The sequence below is a fragment of the Furipterus horrens genome, unplaced genomic scaffold (genome assembly GCF_987537825.1).
Source record: "Furipterus horrens unplaced genomic scaffold, mFurHor1.1.pri manual_scaffold_6, whole genome shotgun sequence".
Taxonomy (NCBI): Eukaryota; Metazoa; Chordata; class Mammalia; order Chiroptera; family Furipteridae; genus Furipterus; species Furipterus horrens.
In genome coordinates this window covers 116,250,600-116,264,899 of record NW_028327176.1, presented here as the reverse complement: position 1 = coordinate 116,264,899, position 14,300 = coordinate 116,250,600, and the positions used below count along the sequence as shown (strand labels likewise).

The following is a 14,300-nucleotide window of genomic DNA, read 5'->3' as shown; positions in this document are numbered from 1 at the left end:
ACAGGACTACACTGTAAGCAAGTTTTGTGATTCTTTCTTCCAACTAGAGTTCAGTGAAAAGAAAAGGACTCAGAAACCAAAGAGAAGTCTCCCTTGGTCTCCAGAAGAGATGAAATCCTGTTGGAGAGCAACCTTACAGAGACAAGGAATAGTCACTCCCAGAATGTTATTTTGCCTAAATGGGGAGAAGAGTTATATTTACCATATTACAAGGTGCAAAATCCTAATGCAGCTGTATTACAGTGTTCAAGACAAGTTTGGAACTGCAAATGTTCTTGCTACCTCCTTTGGTATGAATATTTAGAGTTAAATATCACAGTGACTTCGTTCTATTCTAAATTGGTATTACTGTGTACATTTATGACATGGCTATCTTACTTCACAAGTTTTTCTCAGTACATTTAATCTGCAGGAACACTCACTCATTGTAAATAAAGCTACTATGACACCAACAGCGGCATTTTATGCATAAATTAAGTTTAACATCTCCCTGTGAATGGTACATAACGACTAAGGAGTAACGGATTTTAGTAATGGAGCTATAGGAATAGCTTGTCCCTGCCCTGAGAACACAGGAAGGAGGTCCCGGAAGCCTGAAGATGATCAAAAACCAATCCACCAGTAACTTCTGCTTTCTAAATGATATTAATCAGGAGAATATTGAAAAACAAAGACACAAACAGAGAACTAAAAATAGTATGTTACCACAGTATAGCAATGTAACTAAATCATAGGAGCTATTTACTACTTTTCTATTATTTCAACCCTCAAAGCCTGGGGGTGTACAATGAGACTGATATAAGTGAAATTATCAGTTGGTGAGTTTGACCATTAAAAATTGGATAAGTTAATTATCTCCTCTGTAGCTACTCTATCACTTAACTATTATATATATTATATGTAGTATATATATAGTATTTTTCATCCCTCTGATTCTCTTTTCTTATGAAGACAAGAGCAATATCTTATATTGTCAGTGATGTCATTTTTTATTCCAATCTTTTTTTAATTTAAAAATTTCAATTATAGTTTACATCAAATATTATCTTATATCAGTTTCAGTTGTATAGTGGTTAGACAATGATATACTTTATAAAGTGTTACCCCTGATATTTCCAGTACCCACCTGGCACCATACATAGCTATTATGATATTATTGACTATATTTCTTATGCTGTACTATACTCTTTAATACTTTTATTTTATATATATACCAGTAAAGGAATATATTTATCTTGATGGGAAATTTACTTTCCACTTTTTAGTCAACATCATAACAGCTTTTGATTAAGTCCAGATGATTAATCATCTTTTTCATTAATTATCCAGACAAAGATGTGAGTATATTAAATTTTTCTTTCCTGACAACTGACGGTTTGTTTCTTGGCAAACTTGATTAATGTGTTCTGCATCCAAATTAAGTGAAGCATAAAAATAATACTAGTTATTTTCAGCAACCTGAAGAAAAATTAAGAATGAACAGCACTAAAAATAATATTAAAAAAGCATTATTTTGAAAGGAACATTTGTTACATCCTGGTTATTGACAAAAGAAGAAAAATGCCTTAGTAACTGTTAAGATAATTCAAAAGTTGTTTCGATTTATATTGTCAATGTGTAAACTTGGAGCCACTATATTGCTCCATATATAAGATGATTTCAAATCGTATTATTGAAAAGAGTAAAATAAAAATGTTAAGGTTAATATCAAATACACAGAGGTGGTCAAAAGTAGGCTTACAGTTGTGAGTACGCAAAACACAGGATTAATAAAGCTATTGAAATAATTGTAACTTGCATACCTTTTTCCATATGAATAACTGTAAACCCACTTTTGCCCACTCCTCTCTACATGATATAGCATAGCGCAATACATATAATATAAAAAGTTTTTACCATTTTACATAATTTTTCAATGTGCTTTAAATCATCAAAGCCAGCAAACAAACCCAGCAAATAAGGTATAATATATCTTTTTGTAAATAGAGATGTAAAATATTTTCTAAACAGCAGGTGGCAACCTTTTAAATTTGATTGCAGCAGCACCGTCTTACCTCTATAGATGCAGATGAGAGACAGTTTTAAAAGCCCACTTAAGGACCCTGGCGCGCTTAGACTAGGTTAGGTAACTTCAAATATTAAAAGTCTTATTTAATCATGCCTACTGTTCTAATATTACTTCTCCCTGGGTAAAAAAAAAAAAATGTTTTTGTATAATGCTTCTTAATTCTTAAGCAGCACAGGAGGAATTTCACAGTGCTAATCTGCATAGGTATCCTTCTCAACAAAACCCTGCATGCTGGCAACTTCTTATCATTCTAAATTCACATGGCCTTAAGAAGTAAATAAACTCATTTTAGATCTTTGGTAAGCTCTAAAAAATCAACTGACATGATTACTCTTGGATTCTAGCTTCTGTTAGTATTACACTTGAACTATGAGAAGTCATTAAAATTCTAAGTATGAAAAAATACAAAGTTTTGACCCCCAGATATCTCTTAGCATTCCTTGGTTTTTCTAAATTGGAGTAGTTATACTAGACTGAGACAGAAATCCTTAATTTTCTGATCTGAGAAAAGAACCTTGAATGCTGCACTTACCATGCTCACTCGGAACCAGAAAGCAGCAAGATCAGCTGGCTACTAGAGCAACACAGCTTGAACTGGGTCTTCAACTTATCTAAGTTCAGCACTTTCCTTCATACGTAGCTGTGATATTTTAAAATTCCATCCTATCATCTTTTCTAGCATGTTTATAGCAATTTTGCCTATGATATCATTCTAAATCTGAATTTTCACTTATTTATTAAGTCTTCTCTCAGTATGTCTATACTATTTTATGAAATGTACATGCAATTAAGAAAGGGGCTTTGTTCTAAATAATGTTTTAAAATACAGGGTGGGGCAAAAATAGGCTTACAGTTGTTTATAATAATACAATAATATTAATATAATATTATTACTAATACAATAATTAATGAAGAATAATAAAAGAAGAAACTCTATTTCACATACTCACAACTGTAAACTTACTTTTTTATTTTTTATTTTTTTTATTTTATTTTTTGTGTAAACTTACTTTTGCCAAACCCTGTATATAAGGTAGATCTGGGCACTTTCTGACCTCTCATTTTTTTCTATGCTTATATGTAAAATCCTTTAATGTAGCAGTACTCTCATTCTTTCACTACTAATTAAGACCTTATGCTTTCATTTTAAAATGTGTTTCTCAGAGGAATTTCCTTTTACAGTGGAAAATAGGGCAAGGGCAAGTCAATAGGGATGTCCAAAGTCATACATCAAGAAGGATTAACAGCAGAATTTACAAGTATCTGAATTTCAACATCATCTCTATTTTCTCACTTAGCAGACTGACATATCTTTATAATTCTACTGTAAATAATCTAAGGAAATTTGTTTTGTGTCCTTACTAAACAAATATTCAATGAAAATAGTAAAAAGAAATACCCCAGACTAGTTTAAATCATATCCAGCCATGTTATTGTTCAATATGGCTACCTTTGTATTATCGCATTTTCAATGTCATTTTGCAGCAAATGATTTAAAAACCTATAGAATAGTCAATGACACAAAAACATAGCCAACTCTATACATTATGGAAACAAGTAAATTGCCACTTATCATTAGCAATCTTTCAACTGAAAAAGCACGGCCCTTAATTAATGACAATATGTTTAATCTTTTTTTTTTTTTTTTTTTTTTTGCTGTTACAAGATGTTTTTATTTGGATAAGCTCAGTTCGCTCTCACCAGGACAGCGCTGCTCACTGCATCTCCTCACTTCTTCGCCTGTTCCTTCACACTGCTGCCCTGTGATTGCTGCACCCTGACAGGTCCTTGTTCGTCTTTCCCAGCCACCATCGCATGATTTGGAGCAGCCACTCCAATGCCCCCACTGATTCCACTGACCATTGGCTGAAAGAAATGTGTCAAGGTCAATGTCAGCAGTCTACTACACACTGCTTTAGTAATTTTAAAATCTAAGGTCCATTGCTGTCTGTTCAATTTTTATGTATTTACCACCACAAATAAACTTTATTCAAATATTTGACATGCTGGTCAAATAAAGAACATTGTGATGAACAGAAATTTTTATGTTTGTCAGAATCTTCAACTGGACATTGAATCTTACTGGTAAAAAGTACAAGTTCAGTATTAAACTTTATCAACTTAATCAATATTTAAATGAAGACTCTCCTGAATTTTTCTGTTTTATTAATGTGACATATACAGTCCAGGTATAACTGGCTTCATTCACTAGCAATACATAATGTCCTGATTATACCATGATTTTCTGACATGGTTCTGTCACAGTTTTGAAATGGCAGGCATCCCTCAAATGCAGTAATCAGGTTTTACCTGTGCACTCCGGGTTATAGCACTCTCTGCTTTCTGCCCATGGCCCTCTGCATTCAGAACCCCCATGAGCGGCTGCAGTGCACTGCCGGCTTCTCTGCTGGGTCCCATTTGAGCAGGTCACTGAGCACTGGCTCCATGAACTCCACTCCTGCCACTGACCATCAACTGCCAAAGCAGAAAGAGAGACAACAGTGTAAGAAGATCTTCTAGTAGAGAAGGCTGTAAAGAAAGCGCAAGGTAAAACTAACCTTGAAGCTGAGTCCCAATCAAGGGACTCTCAAGAGATACATATAATGGAAGGTCACACTGGCATTAGATTTTATTACTACTCTTAAAGCTATTACCTTATTTTTCACTTATATTTTCTTTTATGTATCCAGAATCTTTTTTGATTCATTTATTTCTTCAAAAATATTTATTGATCACTCAAAAACACAAGTTATTGATGGGTACATGGGTTGGTGAACAAAATAAATACTGACCAATAACTCATAGAGCTTATATTTTAGAGAAGAAGCCCCTAGAATGAGTTCAATAATTCATTACAAGCTAAATAGGTTAATTATATAGCATTGCTGCAAGGAATACTTTCAAGATACTATAATACAGGGGCCCCAATCCCCTGGGCCACTAACAAAGTACCCCCCTTCTCCATCTTCCATGAAACCAGTGCCTGGTGCCAAAAAGGTTGGGGACTGCTGCTATAAGAGTTTGGAGGGTCTGAGAAATCTTCCTTGGCATGAGTTTTTAGGCAAGCCCTCAAGGATAATGAGGAAATACCTAAAGTAAGGGTAAGTTCCACCAAGATTTACAAAGAGCCTTGGCAGAAGAAACATGGGCATCTCCAGGACCTGAATGAAGGTCTATTGTGAATGGAATCAAGAGAGCCATGTAAGGAGTTCAACTGGAGAAGGTGGACAAAAAGGCAAATGCCAGCTTTTTTTGGTTTTTGGTCAAGTGTGCTAAGGATTTGGACTATTATTCTCAGACCATTAAGAAGCCAGTGGTGGATTTAAAAAGGACTCTATGATCAGATCAAATGCAGGGTGGAGAAAACATTATGGCAGAGGGCAGGGAGGGTCTGAGCTGTGATGATGAGGTAGTACTAGTGGAGGGTCCTGGAAAATGAGAGAGCTCCTGGAGATGCACGGCACAAGGTCTCATGGCAGCTGAAGTGGAGACAGGGTCAAGATTACTCCCAGGGGTCTGGTGACTAACATTGAGTAGACTGTTGAACTTGTCTTTGGGAGATTCAAATTGAGACTCACTAATTTATACATTCATTAAAATGATTTATGAATCTATTAGATATTAGACACTATAACAGGTATTATGAGACAAAGAAATAAAATATAAATCCCAACCTAAAAAATCTTATAACTTAGTAGAAGATTTCATTATGCATGCAAATAAGTTAAGTAATAGGTAAAGGCAATAATGTCTTAACATTGCACATTAAGGCTTTCTGAGGACAGATCACATCTATTTGGGGGATAATTATAATGTGGTGAAATTTAGATAATTAAGAAAAAGGCAACAGCATTGCCAAAGGCATAATCACAAAATACAGCTGAGCAAAGAAACTGGGCAAAAATATTTACCTAATTTAGAATGACTTCACTATCATAAAAGAGTTATAAGTGCACTAGTATGTGACTGTCTTCATTTTCCAATATCATTCCTTGGTTCTCAATTTCCTTAGAGTGAAAGAGAATTCACCACAACTCTAAAGTTCCAACAGAAGTTAGTGTTGCTATGAAAACCCATCTAAACAAACAAGAAAGCCTGGTGGACTTATGAGTGTTTTCAACTTAATTTCAGGCCTTGCATGTAGCTATTATAAAAGAAGGTTGTTTAAAAGGTATATAGCTGTACTTAATAAATCCTTTGTTAGATTAAAAAATCACAAAATGCCAATTTAATAAATCCATTCATGTAATTTTAGCATCTTACTTTATTAAAAGCACCTGATATCATCTTATTGGCTATGTAGTCCATTTGCCAAACAAAAAAGGAAAAGTCTAGTGAATCAATAGGACTTCATAAATTATCCATTTCCTCTCTATTTTGGCTTTAAAGAAGTGTACTTTTCATTTCAGAATCTTGCATTTCAAATATAGCATCTATTGAGCTTGCATGATGAACTCACTGTCCTAAGCATTCTGAGAATGGTTAAAAAAAATAAGGCTCACGCCTTCACCTTGACATCAATCTGGCAAAAAAAAAAAAAAAAAAAGTACAGGTATTCAAATTATTGGAAATACTTAGAAAGCAACACATAAACAAAGATAAATTTGCTGACATCAACCTTATGCAGTGCTGAATGATTAGAATAAATGACTATGTGATACCCTTCATAATTCTCAGTAATAATTTTTATAAATGTAATAGTTAAACACTCAGTGGCAAAGAAAAGAGGATAAGTCTTTCTAGCTAAGGAGATCAGGAGTCAGGAATGAGCAAGTCAAATGTAGAAAGAGAAAATAATTTGGCAAGGGATTGTAATATCGACGAAGAACAAGAAAAGACCTTTTTCAAAACAGATTAGAAAGAATGAGAATATTTGTGAACTATTTTGTTCATTAGGCTCTTCCTATAAGAAGACTTTGCATGACAATTAGCAGTTCTTTTAGATTTTAAATTCTTACATTCATAATATTAGTTGTTCAGTCCTTTCAGCTAATGTACAGCAGTCCCTCTCCATATCGCAGTTCACTTAACGCGGCCTCACTGTATCGTGGGGTTTTTTAAAAATGTTATATTTAATTATTTATTGCAGATTTTTCACTACAAGGTTAATAAGGGACTCAGAATAGTTTATAAATGTGTGGGAAGGGTTTATAAAGCCTTCAAATATATATAAATACTAAAACAAATGTAAGGTTCCTATTTCTCAGATTTTCACCTATCGCAGGGGGGTCTAGAATGTAATGCTTGTGATAAGTGAGGGAATACTGTATACATTTTACGTTTTGACTGAAGTTCAAGCAGTTAGTATTAAGACTTTTAAGGGAATTTTTGAGTTTCAACACTACCATAATAATGGACAAAACACATATCAGATAGGAACAGTTTTGTTTTAAGGTCAGTTACAGAAAAGAAATAACAATAAAATTGAAGATGTTTCAAGTGGACACTTTTGATGTTTTATTTTACCCTGAGAACTAGAAAGCTCTTTTCTTGAACATTTACTGCAACGTTATGAAAGAATTGACTTGAAAAAGTAACTGATTAGGTTTTTTTTTTTTAAAGAGAAAAACCTCAATATTCCTTTAGTATGGTTAAGTCCGAGTTACTGGGAAAATGGAAAACTGAGAAGTCAAAAAGAGAGGGACATGAATTTAATTTAAAATATTAAAAACAGAAGACATTATATAATATACATTAAAGAATTCCTTTCAGTGACAAATACAAGACTTTGTTTTATTTCAGGTCGTACTTTTCAGTTTGATATTCTAGAATTAAGAGAACTATTAATTATGCTCTTGTGCTCTTTATTAAAGACATCAGCCCCAAGACCTTTCAGGAAATGGTAGTGCCTTTTTTTTCTTTTTCCACCTAAATGGAGGACTGGGAGGTTTCTGAGAGTAGGATATGTGCATTACATTTCAGGGATAAATGTTGAGATATTAAAAAATGAAAATATTTAGAAAATACTTATCATTTGCTCTAATTTTTTTATAACCACTCATCTACGTAGTAGAAAAAAGGAAGGGGCTGCTCTTTTCCTTCTTCTCTGATGCTGATATGGGACTCCAAAGTGGTAATGAAGCTGCTTCTCCTTCAGCCCTACATTCCGGCTTCCTTTTCACCTCCACTGAGAATCAAGGCAGTAGTGACAATCAGGCTTCTCTCCCCACACTCCGCATGCCCCTGGATAGCTCGCTTCTGACCTTTGTAAGGGGTAACTCCCAGACTCATTACAAACCCACAAATTTGAAAATACCTCAATATTTTCTTCCTAAAACTGCATTCCTATTAAAAGCTGATTCACATCTTGTCATTCTGTCAGAAAAGTGTTCCCTGATAATTTGGGGAAGTGTAAACACTCCAAAACACCTCGTGGAGTCTCATAATGCACTCACAAGTAGAGAGCTACAGGTCATCTAGACTATGACTGATATTGTTCTTTCAGATTCTGGGAAAACTCTGATGTTAAAGACCAGCCATGCTGTGCTGTCAAGGAACATATAGTCTGAGGAGCTGTGGTGGAGAGAGATAGATGATAAACAAGTAAACACATCAATAAACAAAAACGTTTCAGCAGGAAATGTTATGAAGATGCTGTGATAAAAGAGGGCAATGTGATAGGAAGTCCCCAGTCATGCCTCTCAAAAGACACCAAATATAAGCTGAGTTCTAAGTCACTAGAAAGAGCCAGAAATGTGAAGATCCTCAGACATCTCTTTGCCAGTGCAGATCCTTGAGTTTAAGAAGGCTTTGTGTATTCCAGACCAGAGAAAAGGCTTGCGGGAATGTTAAAGGAGGCGGAGGGAGGGGATGGGTTCTGATGGTGAGCAGGAGCCAGATCCCTTAGGGCTCTGTAGGCCATGTGACCAAGTAACGTGAGAGAAAAAATGAGAGAATTTTCAAGTAGGGGAGTGATGCGATGTGATTTACATTTTAATACATTTGCCTTTGTGTGTAACATGGGTTATAGAAGGGCGAGAATGGGTTTTGGGAGATGTTAGGAGACTATGCTGTAGCCCAGAGGGAAGTCACAGTGACTTGGATAATGGTGACATTAGTGGAATAAAGAACAAAAGTAAATAAATTTGAGATATTTTCTGGATGTAGAGCAGATAGGTCGGTGGTCAGGTGTGGAAAACTAGAGAATCGAAGTTGACTTTTTTGGTTTTGACTTATTGAAACAGATAAATGGTGGAACCTTTTATTGAACTGGGTCAGACTAGCATTCAAACAGGTCAGAGGGAATATAGTCCTGAAATCAAAATGTCAGTTTCGAACACATTGAATTTGTAATGCTATAGACATAATGCAGGGAGTCCTGGGTTACATTAACTTTAGAAAAATCCCTTCCAAATTTATTTTAAGTGTAATCATCCCTCCTCTCCTTTTATTTTAATCCTTCTATAGACCACCACTTGGTAAACATCAGACACATAATTTCTTATATAATATGCAGCCAGGATAAGAATCAACACTTTCTTAGGCTTTTTCAATTTCTCTTCATTTCTATCATAAGCATTTTCAGTTGGACTTTTTTAGTCTTACTTTTCAATTTAAAAACTCCAAATGCTTATTACTTTATGAACCATCTTACAAAGGATATAGAACAATCTCGCTGTATTCTGAAGCTGGGAGAGTGCTGAGAGATCAGCCTGTCTTACCATCACATAATGTGCTTCCTTATACAACAAGGTCACACTGGGGACAGTTCAAGTTTTGCTTCAGTATATGACACATTACCAGATTTTCTGGATCCAGAAGAATTAAAAATGCAATGGCAAATTTGCTAGATTCCTGCAGTTTACTTTGTTGTATGAATGTCCTCTGGCCATAAACATAGAATTGCAACTGTGTTCACCTGAAAGAAACACCTGCTTCCCATGTATGGGGCCAAATTAAATCCTGTGATACATTTTAATGAAAATATTGTTTCAGTCTATTTTCATATTTTGATCAATAACTAGTGATGATATAAGATAGAATAAAAAACAACAAATTAGATAATGTACTCATTCACAAAATCAGGAATATTTTGGATTGTAAAACCATTATTTCAACGGCGGTTCTAGGTTGATTGTTGCTGACTAATAAAGCTATCTGTAGGAAGGAGTTGGGGCAGAGAAGAATTCTGGCCCTGGCTTTGAGGCTACCTAACATAGTGACGGTGAAATTTGAGAGTTCAGATTCCTCTTGCTGTGGACATATGCTGAAGAACATATAGCAATATTTTCCACTTGCCATTTTAAAATAAATTACAAAAGAGAAAAATCAAAATGAAATATCATATAAAAATTAGAATTAAAAATGGAAGTTATAATAAGGCTAAGAGGAATTTTTTTTAAAGTTACTAAGACAAAGTTTAAATGAGAAAAAATATTAAATAATAAAAGAAAGCAAGACAGGATTAATAAACACATTTTTTAAAACTCCTATAAGCTAAAAACAAAAACCTCAGGAATAATGCTAAAAATATGAAATGACACAAAATGAACACAACTGCCATACAAAAGACTAGAAGTTAAAAAAGATAAAATGCATGCCCTGGCTTGTCTCTAAAAAATAAATAAAATATTTTTTTAAAGATAAATGCAAATCAATTAAAGAACAGGTTAATGAGGCATTGTCTGAGTTTCAAATTGTAACATTCTCATGCAGAGACAACCAGGGACCTTTGCAGTAAGTCAGGCAGATGTTTAGCATTTTCCCACACTGTCCTTACCAGAAGGGCTCCCTGCAGAGGGACCTTGGGCTGGTCACTCTCTCATACCCACTGAGGAATCAAAATGTTAGGTCCTCAGGAGACTGATATCTCTTGCTCTAGATAAGAGAGATATTCGGGTCCCGCTTTGTTCTTGAGGACTGGCACTTGGGTGATTCTTTGCTCTTTTTAGGGTTTGTAAGACTCTGCAAACATACCTGGAAACTACAACCTGAGAGGACCCACAGGAATGCATTTCTCAGATGCAGGACTGACCAGTGTGACACGGCTTAGTCCCACAGGCTGGAAGGGGCCTCGTGTATGCAATCCTCCCTGTGCTATCCTGGCCAAAAAAATCCTTCTTAGTTCATGATTAAGGTTGTCCATAGGACACCAAACTAAAAAACTATCATAATACTCTGCATTTACTTCACCAATTTCTTCCAAAATCCCTTACTTCTAAGGTGATATTCTCATATATATCATGATAAATATCCTCCACCTTATATTGTTTTACACTTTTAAAAGATCCTTCCACCTAATTTTAATTACATAACAACTCTATAATATAGAAGTTTCATAAATACTGGCTCCACTTTACAAATGAGAAAACTGAGGAACAGAAAAGATAAATAAGCTAAGTTAATATTTAAAATTAAGGATTAGAACTGAACCTTAATCCATGTCTTATGAATTCCAGACTATTGTGTTTCCCACAGAAACACATAATTAAATTCATTATATATATATATCAGGACATAAATGAATACTTGTTTGTCAATAGTTTTTAAATTTATTTTGGGCTCCAATCTGTCACTCTATTATTATAATACCTATCCTCTATATCATGAGGACTCTACTACATAAAACATATCAAAATAAGAACTGCTAAAACTGAAAAAAAAAAAAAAAAAAAAAAAAAAGAGGACCAAACTTAAATCTTTGGTTCCTCCAAACTTCAAATACTAAAAGTGGGATTTTTTTAAACTTTAAAGTAATATACTATTTTAAAAATTACTATAATGCTTGAGTCTTTGAACTAAGAACTTAAGCGCTTATTTTCCCTGAAGGATTTAATTTCAGAAAAGACTATACTAATTTTATTTTGGGGATATATATAATATATAACTTTAATAGAGGGCTTACCTAGAAAATGTAAGCATTTTTATTATGTCTGACCCTTTTCTCCTTTTGAATATTAATCAAAATCAAAATCATTAAAAACAGAAGCATTGAAAATGATCAAAGCAGCACAGGAGGCGTCACATCAAGGTGACATCCTGGAACTGGTCTGACACAGCTAGGCCTCAGTGCTATTAGCAGCTGGTTTTGTGCTGATAGCTAGGCTGTGTTATCTCCTGTTGGAACTGAAACCATCACAGAGAATGGGATTAAGGTTGTGCTCTTAATATTTCTTAATACATATACAAAGTACACAAATACAAATACACTCACCTGGGCATAGAGCAATATTACAAGGCTTATGATGTGTTTCAGGCCCTTCACACGGCCTTCCCCCATACTGAGGAGGTGTGCACGACCTTGTTCTTGTTCTTTGGCCTCGACCACATGTAAATGAACATAAACTCCATGGTGACCACTCCTCCCAAACTCCATGTACTGAAACAAAGCAAAGGAAGCTTCAACACCAAAAGCAGAGAGGTAAAATCAAAGATCTTTTCCCTGATAATTAAGAAAAAACCTCATCAAATAGCCAATTATGAAAATATTTTAACAATTCAGTCGAGTTAACATGCTTATTTGTCACAAAATGTAAAAAGTAGAAAATTAGCAATTAGGAAAATTGCATATACTTTTTCTGTATTTGAAGTTATTCATGCTATAAAGTTTAAATGTTTTATTTTCTTAATGAAAATGTGCCACTTTCCTCCATGATAATATAGCCATGAGTTATTTTTAACTGAAACAACTATGGTAGCTTTAGAAAAGTAAATTTATGATAACTGAGGTGATCTTCTAGAGTGAAATTTGTATTTAAATAGATAAGGACTTAATTTTTCCAAGAGGATTAATAAATTTATGGTGTCAGGGAAAAAAATTGATAGTACATATTTTAAATAGCTTTGTAACCTCAGATTTTAAAAACTAAATGTATTTTTGCCACTTAAAAATATAGTAGTTGTTTAAACTGTTTTTTAAGTAAGAGGGAAGTTTCGATAACCATATCTACTCACGTTAAGAGCCTCCTTTTTACTCTGTTTTAAAAGGAGTCACAAATATGAAGATCTCTTTCTAATTGCCATGAAACGAGAAGATGGCGCTGGGAATCCTCCTAATTAATATAAATTTCTACAGAAAACAAGTAATCTAATTAAAGTTATGCCTAACATAATTTATTGACACAGCAATACTTCAAGTATGCCATTGCAATAAAGTCCATTAGGATTCAAAGGCTAGATCCTAGTCTTGCACTGTAAAATCACCAATCTCATCCCAATTCTTAAATTTGGGAGAGTAAGTAAGTAACACTGTTCCATCGATAATACTAATACAAATGATAATAATAATAATAATAATAATAATAATAATAATAATAATAAAGCTGGGCAAATGTACTTTCTTTCAAAAGCTCCTGTGTTACCTCCAGTCTTACCATGATCTTGGAAGTTCAAGAGCAGGTGTCTGATATGACACGCACTGGCATGAGTAGGATAAGTAGAAATTTATAATAGAAGATGACAATGAAAAGATGTTCATTTCTCCTCAAAAATGGTAGGGGTAAGCAGAAGTCCATATAAAAGGTCAGAGGAGTTATGCAAGTATAGGTAGCACATCTAGAATTTTTTGCATGTGTATGCTAACCAAGTTGTTACTGTAAAAACACATATATGATACTTTAATTACAAGACATATTATTCTCTTCTCTGTATACTACTGAGTTGCTTAATTGGTTATGAAAATATTTCAACTACTGAAAAAATTAGCCTAACTTGAGTAATAATGACAAATTCTTTAAGATTCTATAAAACTTGCTGGAAAACATATTTTCAAAATATATAGAAAAAGAGTAAAAGAGTGAGATAAATTATGATGTTTGCATTTTTTCCATTTAAATTTGAGATAACTGAAGCCAGTTTATATTTATGGGAATAAGAATAAATTGTAAATTTATATTTAATCTAAGGGAAAATGCACATATACATATATTAACATATAGGTATATACAATAAATTATAGCAGGATACTTAAAAAGTAATCTATATAAATATATTTTATATTAAATGTATAACTTTAATCAATCTTTGTATTGATTTTGAATTACCAAGAATTCTCCATTAAAAACAACCCTTTTTCTTCCTATTTTCCAAATAAAGTGTTAATAGACTCTATGGAACCTCAGTTCTCGCACTTAATTTATTCTTGAAAACTGTTTGAGAAGCAATTTGTTCAAAAACCAAATGTCCTATGTTTGTTGCCTGAGAGACAGGTGACTCGTCGTCGGCAGCCGTCTGTCTCGAGAGACGATGGTGTAGCTTCTCAAGAGTCCATCTGCACCGCTGAGAATGGCTGTGC

The 14,300-nt window shown here is 34.0% G+C and overlaps 1 protein-coding gene across 1 annotated transcript in view; it reads right to left on the bottom strand.

Annotated features, from left to right (window-relative positions):
• Positions 1 to 14,300, bottom strand: part of ADGRB3 (adhesion G protein-coupled receptor B3) — a 709,724-nt gene that overhangs the window by 432,914 nt on the left and 262,510 nt on the right. The window contains exons 4-6 of the mRNA XM_090282641.1: positions 12,222 to 12,386; positions 4,379 to 4,543; positions 3,770 to 3,934 (exon numbers count right to left, since the gene is read on the bottom strand). Coding sequence (XP_090138767.1) covers positions 3,770 to 3,934; positions 4,379 to 4,543; positions 12,222 to 12,386 — 495 coding nt within the window. The remainder of the gene's footprint in view (positions 1 to 3,769; positions 3,935 to 4,378; positions 4,544 to 12,221; positions 12,387 to 14,300) is intronic.